Source organism: Leguminivora glycinivorella, chromosome 13, assembly GCF_023078275.1.
Source record: "Leguminivora glycinivorella isolate SPB_JAAS2020 chromosome 13, LegGlyc_1.1, whole genome shotgun sequence".
NCBI lineage: Eukaryota > Metazoa > Arthropoda > Insecta > Lepidoptera > Tortricidae > Leguminivora > Leguminivora glycinivorella.
Genome location: NC_062983.1, coordinates 16,550,247 through 16,575,716, shown reverse-complemented (window position 1 = coordinate 16,575,716; position 25,470 = coordinate 16,550,247). Strand labels below are relative to the sequence as shown.

General features: G+C 39.9%; 1 protein-coding gene across 1 annotated transcript; it reads left to right on the top strand.

Annotated features, from left to right (window-relative positions):
• The first annotated feature begins 553 nt into the window (after nt 1–553).
• Nucleotides 554–24,287, top strand: LOC125232670 (general odorant-binding protein 83a-like). The gene is made up of 6 exons (XM_048138422.1): nt 554–604; nt 1,725–1,800; nt 6,454–6,506; nt 8,261–8,296; nt 19,193–19,372; nt 24,148–24,287. The coding sequence occupies exons 1-6, from the start codon at nt 554–556 to the stop codon at nt 24,163–24,165; spliced, it is 414 nt and encodes a 137-aa protein (XP_047994379.1). The 3' UTR covers nt 24,166–24,287.
• The last annotated feature ends 1,183 nt before the right edge of the window (nt 24,288–25,470 follow it).

Below are 25,470 nucleotides of genomic sequence, written 5' to 3'. Positions count from 1 at the left end.
TAATATTTATTTATTATTTATTATTTCAAGCATATTCTCTTGTTTAAATAATAAATTGCATGTTGCGGGAATGTTCTGCGAACATTCTCAAGAATGTTTCCGCTTTTTGGGAATGTTCTGCAATTTCTACATTACTATGTGAACCCATGTTTTAAAAGTAAGGGGTTAAAATCAAGAGTAACTCTAAAACACCTCTCAATTAATGATAACATTAATTAATGCTATGCCCGGTTTCATTAATCGCCCGTATTACGTTTACAGGCTGTATAAGTATGACCCACGTAATCACCCCTTAACGTTCATCAACTAGGTACAGTCAACCGATTAGAATCCTAGGCCACTCTAGAACCCTGTCGTATTGACACCGTGCTTTATTTGCTATAGAAGTCAGTTTGACTTTCACTGTAAAAGGGTTCTACAGTGGCCTAGGATTCAGATTGGTTGACTATACACTTGCTGCGTCTATGTCAGTGTATGGTCTGCGAATGGGCGTTTTTCTGTCAACTGTAATAAAACGAGTTGGCAGCACGGTCGTGCCGCTAGAAGTAAAAACATGGAGTGGCTGATGGTGTTATGTCTATTAGCTGGAGGCGTTCGGGCCGAGGTGATTTTTTTTTTTATTAATTACTATACTCTGGCATAGCGCATTTAGTAGATGAAGGCGAGGAATTAATATTTTTTAAGAAAAAAAACCGCCGCCTTTGGGGTTCTGGTGAAAGCTACTTGCGAATGTTGGATAATATATAAATGTATTATATTTTTAAAACTGATTTTAATACTTAAATTATTTGATGGCAACACACATGAATATACGTATACCGTTAAGGTTTGAGGAGTTTCCTCAACAATTCCTCATAAATCCGATTATAAGAAATCTAAGCTTGACAAAATTTGAATTGAAAACTCATTCTCTCTCAAACTATTCTTAACAAACATAACTAAATAAATGTCACTGCTCTGAACTTAAATGCATGCTATTCTTATAAAAATACCAAAGTCACTATAAGTGTGCCGTTCAGATTTAAGGAGTTCCGATCTGATCTTCATCAGCAGTTCCACTGCACCAAATGTCACTTTTCTGGACGTAAGTGCATGCTGTTCTTATAAAAATACCAAAGTCACTATAAGTGTGCCGTTCAGATTTGAGGAGTTCCGTTCTGACCATCATCAGCAGTTCTACTGCACCAAATGTCACTGTTCCGTACGTAAATGCGTGCTGTTCCTTAAAAAACACAAAAATCACCGTATGTGTGCCTTTCATATTTGAGGAGTTCCCTCGATTTCTCCAGGATCCCATCATCAGAACTGGGTTCTGAGAAAAATGGGACCAATCCGTATGCAATATACATTCAAACAAAAAAATTTTTTTTCAAAATCGGTCCAGTAACGACGGAGATATCGTGGAACAAACATTAAAAAAAAATACAGACGAATTCAAAACCACCTTCCTTAAGAGATTTGAGGCGGCGGTTAAAAAATATAGACGCGAAATATTTATACATATTAAAACTTGCCGTTGGTTATTAAAAACTTTTAATAAATGACTATCCTTTACCTATTATAACTTTTCCATTTTATTTTTTTAGTAAAAGTGAGAACAAGTGTTGATCGTAATGATCGTGTTTTAATGAACCTATCGCCGCTCCTTGCGAATTTCCCACTTTTTGCATGTGTATCGTAATTACTTAATACTATGTTATAAATCTAACGTATTTTTTTTTCAGTTTCCAACGAAAGAATTCCTCGAAGCCCTCAAACCTGTCGTAGCAAAATGCGAAATGAGCACTGGGGTGGATAAAGGTAACTTTTATACACTCACATCACATACACATACACACATACAATCACGCCTGTATTCCATAAAGGGGTAGGCAGAGCACATGAACTACTCAAGTTTCAGTGCCAACTTTTATACACTCAACAAACATATTACCGTTTTAGACGCTAGTAGGTATATCCTTAAACTACGTCCAAAAGAATATTCAATATTTTTTTTATTGCTGCACTTGAACCCACAGCCTCTGGATCGATACTACAGCGCTCTACTAACTGAGCTACCAAAGCGTAAGTAAGTGCGTTTTCACATTATCCGATCCGATATCGGATGTGGGAAGGAAATCAAAGGCAAAAATAAAAGATAGCTGAATAAATATATTCAATATCGGTACTACATCCGATGTCGGATCGGATAACGTGAAAACGCACTAATAGTAGCTAACATTTCCACCATATGGATCAATGGGACTCGTAGACATCTACCGCACGAGTGTTACGCCGTGGCTTGCGTGGGCGACGGTCGCGCGATGGTCGCGCGACGGCGATGCGACGCATACGAAATCAAACCTTATCGATATGGAAGTAGACGATGCGATGAGACGCGACGGCGACGGTCGCGCGACCGTCGCTCACGCAAGACACGGCGTTATACTTCTTTAACTTTAATTACTTACTTAATATTAGATGGCATCGATTTCGATGTATGTTTACTAAATAATTAATACTGTTAGATCTCGAATAAGGGAGCCGAAAGCGGAGACAAATCAAACACCGGCCATTTACATTGATAGCTGTATTCAACTGCTTTCGGTGGGTGCGCAGCCCGCCGTCTTTCTAAGACTACCCACATATCTAACAAATATATTATTTGGTAATACGTTATGTCTATGCATTACCTACTTAAAGTTTTAAAATTTAAACATAGAAATTGTAAACTGAAATGGGAGCAATTATCAAAATCAAAGCCGTGATCCAAATGTACAAACTGAAGTTTGTACATTTGGATCACGGCTTTGATTTTGATAAAAATTGGTAGGCTGATTAAGAGTCCATGACGCTGAACAAGATCCACTAGATTTCCCAAAATGTCCTAGGTAGTTGGTATGACACCTTCCTTTTTTGTTAAGAGATTTCTATACATTTTCGGTAACAAAAAAAGGAAAGTTTGATACAAACTACGTAGGACATTTTGTGAAACCTAGTGGAACTATCTCAGCATCATGGATCATCATCTCCTCAGTCTACCAACTTTTATGAAAATCAAAGACGTGATCCAAACATATGTACAAACTTTTCGGGAATTACTGATAGATTTTATATATTAGGTATAGTAGTCTTTCCCATCACGGAACAATGGTATTCCGGACCTTTGGGAGGCGTGCGCGGGGCCGAAGCCAACACGTAGAGGCCCTTTCGACACTTTAATGAAATGTAAGGGGTACACCGAGCGGATGTTGCCCTTGCCCGTATCATGGGACACACGCAGAGGCAACACCCGCCAGGGTGTAAGGACTATTTGAGAGTTAATGGAATCTAAAATGAACTGGTCTATTTTGATAAAAGTGATGGACTAAATACTGGGCTATGGATAAACATTAGGTATAGTAGTTTTATTAAATAAATAAATAAAAAACAAATCAAAAAATATTTACTAAAGGCCATTTCTCAAAATTTTGGCACCGACAGGTGAAAGATTTGCTTTTTTTTAAATGTCGCATTTAAAAAAAAAATTGTAGGGATCGTTTGAATGCGTCTCAAACATTTCAAAAATGTCAAAGGCACCGATATCAATTAATTATTTTAGAAGTTATAATCGATTAAAATTCAGGTGAACGACATCATGATCAGGTGAAGGATAAATATACACAGGTTATCGACAACAGCAGCAGGTTAACGACAAATTAATACAAATTTGTATGACACATTTTGACAAGTTAACGACAAGCGTCGCTAACCTGCGTCCGTAGTCGATCACCTGTAGTTTGGTGGTCATTCACCTGATATGGACGTCATTCACCTGCCCACCAGTATTATAATAGTTTTTAACCGCCGCCCAAATCTCAAGGAAGGGGGTCATTAATATTTTATACCCGACCTTTAAATAAAATTATAATATAATAGCTACTCTGAAGTATAATGAAGTGACTTCACTTCAAGCAATCACTTGCTTACTTACACGGTATTTAGACTTTAATTAATATTTCATTTTTAAAGGGGGCAAAAAACAAATGAAAAAATTAAAATATGTAAATAAATCACAGAAGAGTTACTTTTAATTATAAAAATATAAGGATACTCATTATTATTATTATCATAATACTCATATTCTAGATTATGTTTTAATACTCATTATCATTACTTATTGATCCGATTGATCGCCCCTCGTAATGGTTCATCTGGCTTATGACAAGTTATCGACGTGTCGGTTTCCTGTCACTGAGTCGTTCACCTGGCTTTATCGCACAGGTGAAGGACACACACCACAAAAAAGCAACAATCCTTTGAGAAATGCAGCCTAAACCGATATAACAGTAATACTTTTCTCATTTAACGCACAAAACAAATATTGAAGGTGTAGAAAAGTATTATTACGATTGGTAAATTTATCATTATTGTCATCACCCTGTCCCAAAATGTCGTTCACTTGCCTATTTTAGCCAGGTGAACGATGCACAGGTGACCGATTAAATGCCAGTTATTTCGCCAAAACTCAAAAAGTATTTGCCAAACGAACTAAATATTTAGGCGCCTAAAAATAAGCAACAAAATACGAAACATATGTTACAGTTAATGCATTATCTCAAACAATAACCAGTTTATGATTGACAGAATAACGACTACTTACCCGTTACAAACTCCCGTTCGAGGTAATTAAAAATTTCTATTTTCTAATCAAGGCGTAGTGAGCACGTGCCGTTGCTTACAGGTGATGGCCGATACTGGCGGCTTCGATTCATGTGGGGTGGGGCGGCAGAGGTGGAGTAGGGATCGCACAGTGCTTGCGAGTTTGTCTCGACAGGTCAACGACAAAAACGGCCGTGGACAAACTTTAAAGCCAAATAACTTTGAACATAAGTGTAATATTACTATCAGATACTCTAGTTTTAAAAGTTAAGGATATATGCAAATAAAATACAGCAATAAAGGTAAGTAAAGTTAATAATTTGTGTACTTTTAACAACTCGAAACATGAGTACTCCGCGTTGGGACACGGAAGGTGAACGACAAAACTTAGTTACAATTATTATTTATTTCATTAATATAAAATAAATCGATTTCAAAGCATCAGGCCTCTATGTAAAAACTGTCTTTTAATATGTATTGATAATTTATTTATGAAGATATTGTATACTAAAAAAAAAGTTCTAACATAAACGTACTGACAGGTGGGGGTGGCAAAATTTTGAGAAATGACCTAAAATAATTTGATTTGTTGTTTGTTCCCTACATCGTTAACCATAGAAAGTTAGGTACCTAGTATACCTAGTATAGTATGAATTTTCTGAGATGCACTTTTCGCTTTTGCCCTAATCTGTTAAACAAAGGCCTTTGTTTCTATTATTCGCCGCGGTTAGCTCCCGTTTCCACAGCACGTGCCAAAGTCTCAGTGTAGTTAAAAAGCAACTATCATGATAGCAATAAGGTTCAAATCCATAAAAAGCCCTTTCGGAGATAACACGTTTTGTCATCTTCAAAAAAAGTTACCTGCACACTGCAAACTGTTTAATAAATTTGAACCTTATTGCTATCATGATAGTTGCTTTTTAACTACACTGAGACTTTAGCACGTGCTGTGGAAACGGGAGCTAACCACCGCGAATAATAGAAACAAAGGCCTTTGTTTAACAGATTAGGGCAAAACCGAAAATTTCATCTCAGAAAATTCATACTATACCAGATTTCTATACATTTTCGGTAACAAAAAAGGAAAGTTTCATAAAAACTACCTAGGACATTTTGGGAAACCTAGTGGAAATTTCTCAGCATCATGGATCATCATCTCCTCAGTCTACCAACTTTTATCAAAATCAAAGACGTGATCCAAATGTACAAACTTTTCGGGAATTACTGATAGATTTTATATATTAGGTATAGTAGTATTATTGTCTTCGGTTACCGCGATGCGATAGTTACTCATGAAATAAAACTATGGAAACGGAAAAAATCGCGTATAATGAATTTTAAATAACAGCATCATGGTATTTTTGGCTTTTTTGCCAAGAGTGGCACTGAAGCTTTAGTAGTTTCATGTGCTCTGCCTACCCCTTTATGGGATACAGGCGTGATTGTATGGTATGGTATTTTTTTTTAATATTGTATAAATAGCTTTATTAATAGTGTGTGAACCTGCCTTAGAAATCTATATTATTTGTGGTCATGGTTCGTTAATATTTCTTGTATGTGGGTAGCTTTTGCACATTGTAATTTTTCCTCAGTCACCCGTTGACCACGAACGCTGTAAAGAGTTCGAAACGTCGGGATGAATCTTAAATTCATTATACGCGATTTAATCCGTTTCCATAGTTTTATTTTATAGTAGTATTATTAAATAAATAAATAAAATAAAAAAACAAATCAAAAAATATTTACTAAAATAATTTGATTTGTTGTTTGTTCGTACATCGTTAACCATAGAAAGTTAGGTACTTAGTACCTACAAGTATTTTCAATTTTCAGCACTCGTAGATGACTTCAGCAAAGGTACCATGGTCGACGATGAGAAATTAAAGGTAAATAATTAAGTAAGGTACAGCGGGGCAAATCTCGACTGGGAGACAAATGTAACTGGTCCATTTTTTCCATGTTTTATTATGTTTGCATTATTAAATAGAGAGTCCTCCGGTTATGACAATGTATGGTAGGCGTGTTCAGTGGATACACGTAGAACTCAACATTATAGTGTAATAATGGAAAAAATGGATTAGTTACAATTACCCCCCAGTCGAGATTTGCCCCGCTGTACCTTACCTTCAAAAGTATTAAAAAATACCTTCAAAAGTTTACCGTCATAGTTTTAGTACATATATATGTTATGGACCAAGTGATAAATCGGGCACTATACATAATGCCCGGGCATTATGAATAATGCCCATTGTGAGTGGGCAGTTTGATAATAACTATTCAAATAATCAAATTGCCCGGGCATTATACATAATGCCCAGCCTCTGTTGGGCAAAGTAATAATAACACATCGAATAGCTGAATTTTGCCCGGGCATTATACATAATGCCCATCCTCTGTTGGGCAAAGTGATAATAACATATCGAATAGCTGAATTTTGCCCGGGCATTATACATAATGCCCATCCTCTGTTGGGCAAAGTAATAACACACCTAATCTATTATATACACACCTAATCTGAATTACTGAATTTAAATGGCAGTTACCTGCAAATCCTGCTATAATTATGTTAAACTGCAAAAAAATTGTGACTCCCTACTAGTACGGAGTCTACAACATAGATAAGAGAGACACATATTTTGAGGTGCTTGTTCAACACATTATTGCAAGTTTATTACACACTGAGAGAAACTTGCATTGTGAATTTAACAAGTTCGACTTGTTGCGGTTTATCCGTTTGAATCAGCCAAACGTATGTTTAAAACAATATGTGTCAGGTTGTTTTTATAAAATCGACTTGTTGATTCAAATATAAATGCCGATTCATATGACAAGTAGCTTGTTGTTTGAACCAAAGAGCACGTAGGCGCTATTTTAACCAAAAAACTTGTTGAACGAACATGAAAACTGGTTGTATTTTCTCTCAGTGCAAATCACTAAAATTTCATAAAACCCCAAGAGCCAATTATCTCAAAAACTTTAAAAAGAACATGTTGCGAGTTGGCAGTAACGCTTTACCTATACTTTGTACGGCACTCTTGAGATTTAATCTCGCGTAGTTAAACATTTTGTTACACCGTGCGATACAGCGCCCGTGGGACGCGGAGTGAGAAATTACGTCTAACTATTTCTCTTCAAGCCAGTGCCTTCAAGCCGGTGTTGCAGTGACAAAATATTAAATTAGACGAGTAATTCCCGAAAAGTTTGTACCATCAGCTGCAAAGTGCATGGCGAATTTAATCAATGAATTCATTCATATTTTCTCCATGCAATTTTGCAGCTGATAGTACATTTCGATCACGTCTCCGATTTTGATAAAAAATGGTAGGCGCATGGACTTTACCATGATGCTGTGCAAGATCCACTAGGTTTCCCAAAATTTCCCAGAGTACCGAAAATGTATAGAAATCTGGTAACAAAAAAGGAAGTTTTCATACAAACATACATTTTGGGAAACCTAGTGGATCTTGTTCAGCATCATGGACTCTATCAGCCCCCTTTTTATCAAAATCGGAGACGTGATCCAAATGTACAAACTTTTCGGCAATTGCTGAGATATGAGGTGTGTGGGAGTTTGAAAGTCAACTTTGAAAGGACAAACACTAAAGTCTAAACTTATGTATGCTTGTATTATTTTTTTCAGTGTTATATGAAATGCATTTTCCTGGAATTTCAAGTGGTAAGTAAAAAACTTTGTATTGAAATTTTGAATCTTTGTATTTTAGTCAAAAGCGGAACAAATAACACCTGCAGGCCTAGTACATGATGGCCGCGAGAGTATGTCGCCGCGAGATAGACTACCTGTCCTTATGTCATTAATGCAATTAGACAAAGACGTGTCATCTATCTCGCGGCGACATACTCCCGCGGCCATCATGTGCTAGGCCTACTGGACCTATATAGTCCTTATTCACTTATACTTTGTAATTATCAGGCAGGCAATTATGGTCACGCGATAAATGATAAAACATCTGGCCGTCCCTATCGCACTTACGAATAGTGCGATAGGGACGGCCTGATATTTTATCGTCTATCGCGCGACCATGCTACCCGTGCAGATGATGGTCTTTATCAAGCTTAACGGCCTAGCCACGACAATGGTCTAAGGCGGCGAGCGGGGCGGCTGGGCTGCGCGGGAAACGCGCGCGGGCGCTAGCCATGCCACGTAATTTTAGAAGCGGCGGCAGGGCCTAGTAGCGGCCAGGACGCTTTCATATTTAAAAACATGTTTTTTACTGTCTAATATGACTCTAAAGTGCATAGAATGCTTTAATTAGTCAATTACGTCTTGTACAAGAAAATATGTGTGATAACTAAATACAGGACATTTATTTTATGGCTAGTTAAATGATACTTAATATAAATAACCAATCAGAAAAAAAAATAAGAGTAAATACGAATAAATACTATACAAAAATATTAAAATATGTTTGAAAACATTATTACATACTACACACGCGAAAGTACATTTCAATTTTTAGTCAATAATGGTTTCGGGTTCAAGACGCTCATAATAAAAACAAAATCTTTTGTTTCGCGTGGAATCGCTAGACCCATCTAGCCGCCTAGGCCGGCCGCGCCGCTCCAATGTCGTGGCACCGCCCGCGCGGCACGCTACAGTTGTTCGAGTCGCGCGCCGCCCCGCGCGCCGCTGCCGCGGGTAGGCCCGTGAAACCCGCGCGCGATTTCGAACAGCGGCGCGAGTCGTGGCATGCCTCGCGCGCGCTGCGTTTTTGTTTTTGTGACTTACCGCTTGCCGCTGCCGCAAGACGCCTTAGACCATTGTCGTGGCTAGGCCGTTACGGCTCAGCCACGACATTGGTCTAAGCGCGACAGCGGTGAGCGGCGGCCATACATTGGAGCGAGACACAGCGATGGGACTTTTCATTCGCACGTATGGCTGCCGCTCACCGCTGACGCGCTTAGACCAATGTCGTGGCTGGGCCGTAAACATGAGTCACGATCTTATGACCATGTTCCATTTATTCACGGTGCAAGTTCCAGTGATAGTCGGTCTCTAACAAAGACATATGTAACTCCGTATAGACGGATAGTCTAAGAAAAAAAAGTACCTCAAAGCCATAAATAGAAAGGTACGGTGGCAAAGATGGCGTTACACCTTTGGGCTAATATTAATATTTGACATTTTAACACAATATATCAAGCTTGTATGGGCCAAATTGTCAAAACTGAGGTTCAAAAGTTTTAAGCTTGTGTCGAGAGATGGCAGCCTATGTACTGTGATTACACATTTTACTTTGACGGCCTAGCCACGACAATGGTCTAAGGCGGCGAGCGGGGCGGCTGGGCTGCGCGGGAAACGCGCGCGGGCGCTAGCCATGCCACGTACTTTTAGAAGCGGCGGCAGGGCCTAGGAGCGGCCAGAACGTTTTCATATTTAAAAACATGTTTTTTACGGCCTAGCCACGACAATGGTCTAAGGCGGCGAGCGGGGCGGCTGGGCTGCGCGGGAAACGCGCGCGGGCGCTAGCCATGCCACGTACTTTTAGAAGCGGCGGCAGGGCCTAGGAGCGGCCAGAACGTTTTCATATTTTAAAACATGTTTTTTACTGTCGAATATGACTCTAAAGTGCATAGAATGCTTTAATTAGTGTTCCGTCGAGGAACAGAGATTTTTAGTTTTAATTTCTTTTCTTGATATAGTTAAATAGTTATTTCATTTTCATACATACAAGGCAACACAATTTTGAAAGAATACTTGTTTCCATGTATATGTAGCACAGTTTTTTGGAGCTGGCAATTACAGAAGTCCCAAAGCGACTTTCCGGTGCCCCACCACGCCACCTGGCGGATATATAAAAAAAACTCTCTCTCCGACCGTGCGAGCGCCATGATCTGCGCTCCCGTTATTACGAATTAAAAATAGTTATCGGTGCACCGGCGCGACACAAACGTGAAAATTGACATTTTAAGTGATATTCCGACCAGTGACCTAAGCTTCCTTTTATATGTGACAATCGTTTTAGTGTGAGGATTTTCTCAAAGTGTTTCCACGTGGCCCCACAAGCGCCTCTGGACAAATGTAAGTAGCCTCACCAATTAAACGCCGCTACATATAGTTTTTTGATCCGTTCGATCCGGATTTTTCTTTCTCACGTTGTGTTGCCCGTGTATTTTGCGGTATTACGTACCCATCATTCCAATTACATACGTTTGTAGTTCAATTTTTCATTGTAATTTCCGCCATCTTTGCTCACGGCAAAATGGTACCGAATCCTACAGACGGTGTCGAAACCGACACATCGTGTATGACACAAGATTTATTCGAGCGAGATCTAATTCTCGACGAATTAAAACGAACATTACAGTTCGCAGCAACGAATATAGAACAATTTCGTTCAAGAACTTCCGATTTAACAGCGCACCAGCGAAAGTTTACCAAAATTCAAACTAAGATCGAAAAGGCATTAATTAAGTCTAATAGCTTCAACAAAGAAGCCAACATTAAGATTCGAAATGATTTCAACGATTTATATTACGCGATAGTTACGCATTTAAATAACCTAAAGGAGGTAGATGTAGAAAAGCGGCGAGCGAGCCGCATTCCTGTGCCTAGCCAACACGACACGTTTATGAACGACCGTCGAAACTTGCCTAAATTGTCGCTTCCTGAATTTCACGGTGAACCTACGGGCTGGCCCGCCTTTTTCGACTTATTTCAATCGTTGGTCCACAACAACAATGCCTACACTGACGCGGAAAAGTTTAGGTATTTACTACTTTCGGTTAAAAACGAACCATTTAATTTAATTAAATCAATTCCCATAACGGAAAGTAATTATTCAATTGCGATCGATGTTCTAAAATCCCGTTATGACAACAAACGCATTATTGCGTCACAACATCTAGATAAATTATTCGATATCGATTCTTGTTCCGCGCGCTCATCAGTTGTTGCTATGCGAAATTTGCTTAATGTTTACCACGAAAATATTAAAGCACTTGAAGTTTTGGAGTTTCCGGTTAAAGAATGGGACTTCGTTCTGTTAAATTTATTATTACGTAAAATTCCCGTTAATACGCGAAAAGAATATGAACGTTCTTTAACCAACCCAAGTGAAATACCTAAAGTCCAAACCTTAATAACATTCTTAGAGCGCGAACTTACGGCGGAACAGATGATTACAGTTTCCCATATACAGTCCACAAAAAATAATTCCTTAAGTACAACAAATAAAAATAATTTAATTTCAAATCAAATTACACCTAAACGGGTTTTAATTACGAATACGTCAGACCAAACTCGACCGTATGTCGATACGAATAAGGTTCGATCTTGCGTGAAGTGCAAAGCTCGCATGCCCTTCACAAATGTTTGGAGTTTTTAAATTTGTCTACTAAAGATAGATTCACATTTGTTCAAACAAATAACATTTGTTATAATTGTTTATGTTCCGGACATGACTTACGTAATTGTAAATCAAGTTTTAAGTGTCGTAAGTGCAATAAGAAGCACCACACCTTAATTCATTTAGATTCGGACCTTACGCGTACGCGACCCTTCCCGGCGAACAATGAAGCCGCGGAACTAGTTGCCGTCTCGCTCGCTCTAACGGAGCAGTCGCAGCCCGGCGCGGGCGCTGTCCCGAGCCCATCAGCTGTTCACGGCGTGAATCAAAATAATCTAGGTTTAGGTATTGAGCCTCATACGGTGTTACTGTCAACTGCGTTGGTTGACCTTTATTACGAAGGTAATAAAATTGCTACAATTCGTTGTATGTTAGACGGGGGCTCACAAGCAGCTCTTATTACTGAATCGTGTATGCAACGATTAAATTTACCGCGACGAAATGTCAGCGAGCCGTTGGTAGGTGTCGGTGATTTACCGCTCAACCCTAGGGGTACCTTCGTGTGCTCAATTTCGCCCAAGGGCAAACAAAGTCCAAGTATTCCTTTGGAGGCTACTATTTTGTCAAAATTAACCCGTCAAATGCCTAGTGTACCACTAGCACCGTACGGGGAATGGCCTCATTTGCAAGGGCTCGCTCTAGCCGACCCTGAATTTCATAAACCTCAGCCGGTTGACATGATACTTGGCGAGGACATTTTCATGGATGTCATTCGTGAGGGTATAGTCAGGGGTAAACCTGGCACACCCACAGCAATCAATAGTGTATTTGGTTATTTACTAGGGGTAAAGTCAACTTTACTTCTAATATTTCGACTCCACGCCATACTTGTTTTACGTCGTTCGACAACGACAATCTCGAGAAGTTTTGGGAGCTGGAGTCAGTTCCAGAGATGCGGAGTTACACTCCCGAAGAAAAGCTATGCGAATCCTTTTTCCAAAGGACGCATACGCGCGATGAGACAGGGCGATACATAGTTGCTCTGCCATTCAAGCCCGATGCACCGCCCCTCGGCGAGTCTCGGCAAATTGCTCTAGCACGTTTCCACAAACTGGAATACCGTCTAGAACGAAACCCCCAGCTGAAGGCGGAGTATCACGCGTGCCTCCAGGAGTATGTGGATCTTAACCACATGGAGCTCGCGGACGATAACCCCCGCTGGCGCGAGTTATTACATCCCGCACCACTCGGTGTCGAAGATTTCCGACACTACCCGAACTCGTGTTGTCTATGATGCTGGTTGTCGCACAACGAGTGGCTACGCGCTCAATGATGCGTTGCTAAAAGGGCCTAAGTTACACTTAGACATAGTAGATGTACTTCTAAAATTTCGAGTACATAAAGTTGCATTTTGTTCTGATATTAAACAAATGTATCGGAATATTCTTGTACGTGAGAGTGATAGGGACTTTCAGCGCATCCTGTGGCGCAAGTCGCCAGAGGAACCTCTGCGCGATTATAGGCTGCGTACCGTTACTTTTGGTATCAGTAGTTCCCCTTATCTCGCCTTGCGCACAATTAAACAGCTCGCGCATGACGAAGCCGAGCGTTTCCCGCTCGCCTCGCCAGTCCTCCTAAATGACGTGTTCGTCGACGATGTGGTGACCGGCGCAGATACCTTAGCCGAAGCCCTCAATCTGCAGCAGGAGCTGATAGGTATTTGTGCCACGGCCGGGTTCGAATTGCGAAAGTGGCAAAGTAACTCGCCAGCCATTCTCGCTGCCACGCGACCGACAGAGTTTCATGGTGAGCGGCGCGAAAATGTTCATTTTGCCGAAATGGAAAATGACAAAGGGGTCAAGGTCCTTGGACTTCAATGGAATCCAAGATCTGACGCATTTAGTTTCAAAGTTCAAAGTTCTTCGCAGGCCTGTACAAAGCGGGCGATTCTTTCCGAAATTGCAAAAATTTACGACCCCCTCGGGTTATTATCTCCGGTGACATTGTTTGCCAAACATTTAATTCAATTGCTATGGTTAGCCAAAATTTCCTGGGACTCAGAACCCCTATCGATATTATTAACTCATGGACGAGTTTTATTAACGAGCTACCGCTCCTATCGCAAATTTCTTTTCCTCGTCATATTTTCAATACTGACGACTTCGATTCAATCGAAATTCACGGATTTGCCGACGCAAGCAAAATTGCATACGCAGCATGTGTTTATATACGTCTGACGGACAACACCGGGCGAGTTCAAACCTATTTAGTCATGGCTAAAAGTCGCGTTGCACCTCTTCGGGTATGCCTTACTATACCTAGAATGGAATTGATGGGTTGTGTAATCCTATCAAAATTAATTGAAAGAGTTATGCATCTTTACGGTGGTCACATTCACCCCGATCAAGTGTACGCATGGTCTGACAGTTCCGTCGTGCTCGCGTGGCTTCAGTCACCCCCGCACGAATGGAAAACGTTTGTCTCGAACCGCACTAGTGAGATTTTGTCCCGTGTCCCGGCGCGCTGTTGGCGTCACGTCCCGTCAGCTGATAACAGCGCTGACCCGGCGTCTCGCGGTCTGCTCCCCGCCGCGCTCGTACAAAATGACTTGTGGTTCCATGGTCCTACATGGCTCCAACAAAGTCGCGACTCCTGGCCTATACCAAAACCGGTGGTAAACACGAACGAGGAAAAACGCAATACACATGACTCGGCAAGTCTTAGTTATGCATGTGTGTCCACATTGCCACCTTCCCCGGACGACGACACTCTTATAACGCGATTTTCGTCGCTAGGTAAATTAGTTCGCGTCACGGCAGTCATATTTCGTTTCTACAATAAATGCAGGAAACATAAACAAACATTCCCAAAGTACGTCACCGTACCAGAGTACAATTTTGCATTAAATCGACTAATATTGATTACACAACAAAAAGTGTTCGAAGACGACATTAAAAGGATTTCGTCAAATAAACTTCCGTCAATTCGTTTGCGGCGTCTCACGCCCATGATAGATAAGGCTAGTTTGTTACGCGTCGGCGGACGTATTCACAAATCACTTTTACCTTTTGAATCAAAACATCAATTGATTTTACCTAAAAGACATCCTCTTACAAATCTTATTATTGACGATGCGCATATAAAGGAACTACATGCCGGTTCGCAGTGCGTGCAAAACTCGCTCTTACAGCGATACTGGATTATCTCTGGTCGTGATATTGTTCGCCTCCGCGTACATCGTTGTATCAAATGCTTCCGCGCTCGACCGACTCGCTGCCAGCCGCGCATAGGAATGTTACCCTCGGTTCGGCTACGCCCCGCACGTGTGTTTAGTAAAACGTCTTGTGACTTTTGTGGGCCATTCTACGTACGCGCTAATAAGGTTCGTAATGCAAAAATAATAAAATGTTACGTTGCAGTTTTCGTATGTATGAGCGTTAAAGCTGTACATCTTGAGTTAGTTTCCGAACTTTCCACGGAAGGTTTTTTAGCTGCGTTGCGACGTTTCACGTCCCGTCGAGGATATTGTACGGATATATATACCGATTGCGGACGTAACTTTGTTGGTTGTAATAATTACCTTCAAGAGTTATATATTTTTTTACGTAATGATTCGGTCATGAGTGCCCTTAATCAACAAACTTTAAAACAAGGATTAACTTGGCATTTTCAACCACCTTATGCTAGTCATTTCGGTGGATTATTTGAAGCAGCTGTTAAGAGTTTCAAAACTCATTTACATCGCGTAATAGGTACACAAACGCAAACATATGATTGTATGCACACTTTGACGTGTCAAATCGAAGCTGTATTAAACAGTCGTCCGCTCTGCGTTCTAAGTTCGGACTCCGCGGATCCTTTACCTCTTACGCCGGCCCATTTCTTAATCGGTGAGCCCTTAACGGCCCTACCGGACGTTTCTCTGATAGACGAGAACCCTAATCGTCTTACACGTTGGCGCTGGATACAGCAAGCTGTCCAGCATTTCTGGCGTCGATGGAGTCGTGAATATCTCCATCAACTGCAACAAAGTACAAAGTGGCTGCAAGACCGCGGTCCCGCCGTTCGTGAAGGTACTGTTGTTGTGGTATGCGACGACCACCTGCCGCCGCTGCAGTGGAAACTCGCGCGCGTTCATGCTGTCCATCCGGGCAGCGATCAAGTTATTCGCGTCGTAACATTGAAAAGCGGGAACACGTTGTTCAAACGACCTGTTGTGAAGGTCTGTCCCTTACCTTTAGAATAAACTTATACAATCGTTACGACTCTTAATGTTAAGTTAAATATAAGTTTCATAAAATATTTTGGTATACTTTCGTATGGTTTCTTTTTTTATTTTCTTTTAAAAGTCACTCCGTGTCTTTTAAGGTGAGCGGCATGTTCCGTCGAGGAACAGAGATTTTTAGTTTTAATTTCTTTTCTTGATATAGTTAAATAGTTATTTCATTTTCATACATACAAGGCAACACAATTTTGAAAGAATACTTGTTTCCATGTATATGTAGCACAGTTTTTTGGAGCTGGCAATTACAGAAGTCCCAAAGCGACTTTCCGGTGCCCCACCACGCCACCTGGCGGATATATAAAAAAAACTCTCTCTCCGACCGTGCGAGCGCCATGATCTGCGCTCCCGTTATTACGAATTAAAAATAGTTATCGGTGCACCGGCGCGACACAAACGTGAAAATTGACATTTTAAGTGATATTCCGACCAGTGACCTAAGCTTCCTTTTATATGTGACAATCGTTTTAGTGTGAGGATTTTCCCAAAGTGTTTCCACGTGGCCCCACAAGCGCCTCTGGACAAATGTAAGTAGCCTCACCAATTAAACGCCGCTACAATTAGTCAATTACGTCTTGTACAAGAGAATATGTGTGATGACTAAGTACATGGAATTTATTTTATGGCTATTTAAATGATACTTAATATAAATAAACACTTAGAAAAAAATTAACAGTAAATACGAATAAATACTATACAAAAATATGTTTTAAAACATTATTACATACTACATACGCGAAAGTACAATTCAATTTTCATTAAATAAAGGTTTTGGGTTCAAGACGCTCATAATAAAAACAAAATCTTTTGTTTCGCGCGGAATCGCTAGCCCCATCTAGCCGCCTAGGCCGGTCGCGCCGCTGTAATGTCGTGGCACCGCCCGCGCGGCGCGCTACAGTTGTTTGAGTCGCGCGCCGCCCCGCGCGCCGCTCCCGCGGGTAGGCCCGTAAAAACCCGCGCGCGATTTCGAACAGCGGCAAGGTCGTGGCATGCCTCGCGCGCGCTGCGTTTTTGTTTTTGTGACTTACCGCTTGCCGCTGCCGCAAGACGCCTTAGACCATTGTCGTGGCTAGGCCGTTACTGTCAAATATGACTCTAAAGTGCATAGAATGCTTTAATTAGTCAATTACATCTTGTACAAGAGAATATGTGTGATGACTAAGTACATGGAATTTATTTTATGGCTAGTTAAATGATAATTAATATAAATAAACACTTAGAAAAAAATTAAGAGTAAATACGAATAAATACTATACAAAAATATGTTTGAAAACATTATTACATACTACATACGCGAAAGTACAATTCAATTTTCATTAAATAAAGGTTTCGGGTTCAAGACGCTCATAATAAAAACAAAATGTTTTGTTTCGCGCGGAATCGCTAGCCCCATCTAGCCGCCTAGGCCGGTCGCGCCGCTGTAATGTCGTGGCACCGCCCGCGCGGCGCGCTACAGTTGTTTGAGTCGCGCGCCGCCCCGCGCGCCGCTGCCGCGGGTAGGCCCGTAAAAACCCGCGCGCGATTTCGAACAGCGGCAAGGTCGTGGCATGCCTCGCGCGCGCTGCGTTTTTGTTTTTGTGACTTACCGCTTGCCGCTGCCGCAAGACGCCTTAGACCATTGTCGTGGCTAGGCCGTAAGGCCAGTTGCACCAAACCGTCTGTTACCGAATTTAGCGTTCGCTAACTTTTTTGTATGGGAACTTCCATACACTTCTGCTACGTGACGTTGCTGTCTGTTAAACCGTGTTTGATGCAACTGGACCTTAGGGCCACTTGCATCAAGGAAAATGTAGGGTTAACCCGACGGTTAATCCACCACTTTATATGCAATTTGACAGTTGACAGCCCACTAACCCTGAGTTAAGTCATTGGTGCAAGTGGGCCTTACTTAATGAAAAGTGTTTCGAAGTTTAGCTTTATTCATTGATGCAACTTATAAGAACTAGTAAAGCATAGTTAACATAGTATTGGCACGCGTTTAGCGACGAATAAAAAAAATATATTTAAAAATTAAAAAAAACTGATAATCACATCTTAATTTTAATACGTTGATAACTCTATATTAGAAATTTGGTTGATCTAACTTTTTGCGTTTGTAAGTTATTGATGATGGACGTTGACCGGCGAAAATGCACTGTGAACAAATACGTGAAAAATCCCCTTGGTCTGGGTCAATGATTGCTAAATTGTTGAATTTCCAGAAAACTACTAGGCAATAATTATTGCCCAAATCATTATTTCATTAAAGGACAATTAAATAATAGTGGATATTATCCACTCCTTGCAGTCCACACGGAATCAACAAACAAAAAAGATGGATGAAAATCTTGTTCAGAGGATGATGAATACTATTTTCAGAAAAGTCCGCAATTTTGTGCATAAACATACTGAATGATTGAAATATATGTGACACGCTATAAATTAATAAACGATCTTTTATATTCTACAATAAAAAATATTGTTTACTTTTTTCTTTTCATTTAAAAATTTAATTCCTCCCATCGCGTACCAATTCTAAATTAACTATGCTTTAAGTTAAAACTCGCCTATGACGGTCCACAATCCTGTAACAAGTTAACAACCCGCACTGTATCCGCCAAGTCTACCGATCTAAAACCTAACCTTACTTTCTGGCCTACCGGATAGTGACCCTGCCTGCTAAGCCGCGGCCCCGGGTTTGAATCCCGGTAAGGGCAAGGGCATTTATTTGTGTGATGAGCACAGATGAGTTCCTGAGTCATGGATGTTTTCTATGTATTATATAAGTATTTGTATATTATATATATATGTCTGAGTAGGTACCCACAACATAAGCCTTCTTGAGCTTACTCACACCACACTCAGTTAATCTGTGTAAGAATGTCCTATAATTTTTTTTATTAGCCTTTTTTGTGTCCCACTGCTGGGCAAAGGCCTCCCCTCGTTTTCTCCAAAATCCAAATCCAAAATTTATTTATTATTTATTTTATCTTTACATCACCAGCTAGATGAAACAACAGGCCACTTCCGATACGAGAAGATGCTAAGCGCGCTCCCACAAGAGATGAAAAGCATCGCGTACGAGATGGGACGGAATTGCATCCACTTCAAGGGAGAGGGGGGCGCGAACCTGTGCCAGGTGTCCTACGACCTGCATAGATGCTGGCAGAAAGCAGACCCAGAGGTAATTTACACGGCAGACAATGATGAAAATTGGGTATAAAATGGAACGTAATTGCATCCCATTTGATCCAATCAAGGGAGAGGGGGGCGCGAACTTCTACCAAGATTTCTACGACCTGCATAGATGCTGGCAGAAAGTAGACCCAGAGGTAGATAAGTTATATTGCAGAAGATAAAAATAATTGCGTTTAGATGGGGCGTAATTGCACCAACTTCAAGCGAATCTTTGCCAGGTGTCCTACGACTTGCGCTCGCAAACAACTGATGAAATGGGAATCTTCTCAGTTTAGAGGTAGGGAGGCGCCAATCTATATCAGGTGTCCTACGGCCTGCATAAATTCTGGCAAAAAACAGGCTGCAGTTGTAGTTTTATGGAATTAATTGAGCACCACAAGCAAATCTAACAGGCGTAGCGTAAACTATAAATTAATTAAAGATAAATATAAATTACATATGTGAAATTAAATTATTGGCCCATTACAAAGATACCTAATAATGTACTTACCTAACATACATTCTAATTGGCAGTTCAGCACATCTCAAGCCTCACTAGAGAAGTCTTTAAAACGAATAGGTAACAATTGTTTCAGACAAAACGAGAACGTAATTAATTACCTTAATGATGTTCCCTAATTGTACACGACGAATCACGTAACAGGAGCTGCTCTGAATTATTTGCTTTTCATTTTGTAAAGTGGCTTGTGTGGATACAAGTGTGCATTAACAAGATGGTACAAATCGTTAGTTTGTTAGGGTGTTAAGGGTTGCATGATACAACGTCATTCATGGAGTCAGTTGGCAACTTGGCAACGATTTTTTTTAATAGCCTTTGAAAGGGTTTCTTGGACTGATTCGTATACACAATTAATTACACATACATTAGCTCGCGCCTGTATTCCCAAATGAGGTAGGCAGAGCATCATGGAACTGCACAATTTCAGTGCCGCTATTAGAATCTAATTTTAGAAGAATGTTCGTAATATAAACTCATTTTGACACATATTTTGTGGTGGTTGAAGAATGCTGTCGCTTCCGAGTAGAATGAGCCCAAAACCAGGATTTGTGAGATTAAGGGCCAGTTGCATCAACCAAATTTAACAGACACATCATCGTCAACCAGCAGACGTCTATGGAATTTCCCATAGAAAAAAAAATTAACGAACGCTTTAACGGTGACAGACGGTTTGATGCAACCGGCCCTTAGGTTTCAAAATTATTGCCACTCGTTTCAGACTTCCTCTCGGACTTTTAATACCCTTACAGGAAAATGTTTTGTTTTTATACTACGTCGGTGGCAAACAAGCATAGGGTAAGCCTGATGGAAAGCGGTCACCGTTTCCTATGGACGCCTGCAACTCAAGGAGTATCACATGCGCGTTGTCAACCCATTAGAAATTTGTACACTCCTTTTTGCTGTGTTAAGTACACAGCAAAAAGGAGTGTAAATGTGGTACCTACTCTTTTATGGCGACACGGTTTTAAGGCAGTGGTCTTTAGTTTCCAAATTCTATTCCTGCCTATAGTATTGTTTGTTATATTTCCCCTCATTAGCTCCGAAACACGTGTTTTGTCCTTTAATACCAGCGGGTAAAAACGCATTTATCCACACTAGTGGGTACCTAAAGTAATTAAGTCAAAATGAATAAAGTCAAATTAACTGCTTTAAAATTGATAAAAGTAGGTTAATCTAGTAATAAAGATGATTTACCACCTGTGGAACTACTGGAAGCAGTGATAAACGCATTTTTTGCGTTGTAGTTTCCTCGCTATAGTGAGGGGTTTTGTGTTAGTTTTTTTACTTCTCGTGTTACACTCGGGTGCAAATGTATTTTACTTCTCGTGTGTTAAAATACAACTTTGCACCCTTGTATAACAAATAACTATTGTATTGTCTTACATCTTAATTGTAAAACGGTTGCGTAGGTGGATGTTACATATTAATCCCATAATCTATCCGTAAGCCGGCCGAAGCGGATAGATAATTGATTGCCATGTTATATTCTACTAACAGTATTGATTACTTACTATAAATAATTGAGATGCTGTGTTACGTCATAATACCTACACATGAGTAGGTAGTATGAATTAGTATTATCAAAGACATATGTAACTCCGTATAGACGGATAAAGTCTAAGAAAAAAACGTACCTCAAAGCCCTAGAGAAAAAGGTACGGTGGCCTAGATGGCGTTACACCTTTGGAGAACGCTCGGCTAGGTGGCGCTAATAATAATATTTGACATTTTAACACATATCAAGCTTAACAATATGGGCCAAATTGTCAAGACTGAGGTTCAAAAGTTTTAAGCTTGTATCGAGAGATGGCAGTCTATGCACTATGATTACACATTTTACTTTTACAGGAACTCTCTATAATAATCGATTCTCTTTGGTATTATGACGTGCCTAAGGATTTAGTATAAAAATTACTATTATTTTGTTTCTAAGTACCTGTACCTAACACATTTCATCTTTAGATTTAAGAAAGTGTAAATAATAGGTACTTAAATACCCTAAAGATATTTTTTTGCCCGACTGGCTCAGCGTATGTATTAAAAGAATTATGGAAACCACGCTCATACACTCGATTAGGCACTGATGTTTATCAGTTCTTCATTCTTCTGAGTCAGAATCAACATATAAAATACGTTTTTTTTAAACTGTGTAGGTACCTACTGATCGAACGAGCAAGCGTAAGCGAAGCTTTTTAACCGTAACACTGAGACGAATATTTTAATTGTGTCAGTTGCATGAGATATTCGAAGATTGTACGGAACCTTTACAGAAGTTAAACGAACTCGTTTCAATTTAAAAAAAAAATCTCAACTCCAAAAGCACAGCTCCAGAACAACCGAAGCAGTCAAAACAGTAGTCACCATTTTTAGGGTTCCGTAGTCAACTAGGAACCCTTATAGTTTCACCATGTCTGTCTGTCCGTCCGTCCGTCCGTCCGCGGATAATCTCAGTAACCGTTAGCACTAGAAAGCTGAAATTTGGTGCTGAAATAAAAAGTGGACAATGTTTTGTTAGGCTACACCCCCCCCCCCTGTTCCCCCCGCCAAGATTTGGTTGATTCGTTGGTTGGAAAAAAGTCTACTTAAGTTGCCAAAAAATTACACGTCATATTGGCCAGGGGGAGGGGGTCCTGAAAATATCCCACCATACATATAACGGGGCCCCTACATATAAAGTGGGGACTAATTTTTTTTTTCATTCCAACCCCAACGCGTGATATATTGTTGGATAGGTATTTAAAAATGAATAAGGGTTTACTAAAATCTTTTTTTGATATTAATATTTTCGGAAATAATCGCTCCTAAAGGAAAAAAAAGTGTGCCCCCCCTCTAACTTTTGAACCATATGTTTAAAAAATATGAAAAAAAACCACAAAAGTAGAACTTTATAAAGAATTTCTAGGAAAATTGTTTTGAACTTGATAGGTTCAGTAGTTTTTGAGAAAAATACGGAAAACTACGGAACCCTACACTGAGCGTGGGCCGACACGCTCTTGACCGGTTTTTAGATTCAAACATTTAAAGCCCCTACGACACGCAACAATGAAATTGGCAATCAGACTAATAGCATCGAAAACTGTCCGATTAGCTTCTGAATTCTCGATTTGATCGGAAACAATCAAAATCTACAGTACCTTCCTATTCTAACTGTGCCCAAGTACAAACAGTACTACGAACTTGGTCTAGAAAGTGAACGATTTATTTAGGCACTAGCTTTTGCCCGCGGCTTCGCCGCGTTAGAAAGACACGAAAAGTAGCCTATGTCACTCTCCATCCCTTCAACTATCTCCACTTAAAAAATCACGTCAATTCGTCGCTCCGTTTTGCCGTGAAAGACGGACAAACAAATACACACACACTTTCCCATTTATAATATTAAGTATGGATTACTTACATGAGCAATTCACGGTAACTTTGTACATAGCCACGTCAGCAAATTTTAATTGATCCTATTTTGTTACCAACATTTAGTAATATAAGTCGACTTACGTAAGATATATACAGGATAATGGTTATAATTAAGAAAATATAGAAACTAGAGAACCTTAATGACGAAATAAAACTTACTAAAATAATTCATCAAAAAAATCTTGGTAACAAAATAGGAATTAATAAAAACAAATTTAACTTTTTCCTTAATTTTTGTACAAACTTTTCGAGAACTGCTGACCTACTTCACTGACTTAGCGATCTAAGTGGATATTGGCCTCCGATGGATGGAAGTTTTATTCTATGACGACGCAAGCTAACATGCTAGCGCCATCTAGAATCCCAATGTTAGCTAATCGGATAGTTGACCCAATTTTGTGCAGACAACCTTACGCTTTTCTCACAGTCAAATCATAAAATAGGTCAGTCTATGATCCGCCCAAAACCCGGAGAGAACAGATTACTCATTTTCCTTGTATCTACAAAGGGTAGATTTTGTCGTACCAAAGACATATGTAACTCCATATAGACGGATAAGGTCTAAGAAAAACACGTACCTCGATGCCATAAGAAAAAGGTACGGTGGCCAAGATGGCGTTATACCTTTGGGGAACGCTTGGCTAGATGGCGCTAATATTAATATTTGATATTTTAACACATATCAAGTTAAGAATATGGGTCAAATTTTCAAAACTGAGGTTCAAAAGTGTTAAGCTTGTGTCGAGACATGGCAGTCTATGCACCGTGATTACACATTTTACATTGACAGTAACTCTCTATAATACCTACTCGATCCTCTTTTGTCGTACTAATGTTTTATTTATTTGTTTCAGCATTACTTCCTCATGTGAGCGGAGTCTTCGCTCGACTATGAAGGATAATCCGAACTAATTCTTTCACTAATACGAATTTATGATCATCCCTTGATATGAAAGTACAATAAAGAAAAGCAATAAAGCAACCACATTCGTAATATTGTTGTTTATATTGTTTTCATCACACCCGCACTTTAAATGTACTATTGCACGCATGCGGAGCGTGAGTTATAGAAAAATCGTTCTCCCAAGGGAATAATGAAATTTCTTGCACCTTACTTAACTTTTTTACATCTATTTACATATTTTTTACATTGCGAGTGTGATGAAAAACATTGTGTGTAACTCGGGGAGTATGAATATTACTAACTCGAGTTTAAATCGCTCCGGTAAACTGTCGCCACAGAACTTAATTTAGATAGAAGAAACAAATTCATATATTTGTATAGGGGCCGAGCGTGTCAAATTTTGTACTGAAGTTGATTCTTGCCTGTAATTTTAAATATGTCTCAGGCTCTTGATTGTTCATAATTTTTGTGTTGTTGCAATTGAATATCACGTAACGAGGCATTTTTTATGTTTTGGTTGACTTCAACTTACAAAAATTGACGCCCGAAAGCTACAAGCTGCGAGTAAAAACAGACAACTCAGTGGATTTCACTGAGTTCATTTGACACGCTAAGTAGATACGTTTGCTTGATCTATGGTATATATGACATCTGTGGCTGTCGCGATTTAACTTACTCTCGTTAGTAATATTCAACTTTCTCCCCTTGTTGCACAATGTACTATAGATTAACGCCACAACCTATCTTCCTAAGTGTAGGGCCTGAGTGGACGCTCGGAGCGGAGCGTTCGGCGGGGCGTGCAGCCGGGCGGACTCTCCCGCGTATAAAAAAAAATACGAATCTTCTGAGATGTTTTTTTGGCTTTTTCCGTTTCTGATAAACAAAAGCCTTTTCACCACACCAACTGGTAAAGGCTTTCTTTGCTATTCGAAAACAGATAGCAAAATTGCATTTTATCCACAAGGGGGCAAAGTAATTTCATACAAAGTTTAACTCAATGTCTTAATCTGGCTGCTAGATTTTACCTATAAATGATGATTTTGAATCATAAATATTGAATAAATGGATGGATTTCATTTATTTTGATGTTTTATAGTCAGTATTTTGTTCGTGTTGGTGTGGTGAAAAATTTTGTGTTTCACTCGGGGGCAAAGTTTGTTTAACCTTCGTGCCTTGATACCCTCGCAACTACTTTGCCCTTGTAAAACAAATAACTATTGTTTCTGTTATTCTCGGCGGCTAGCTCCCGTTTCCACGGCACGTGCTAAAGTCT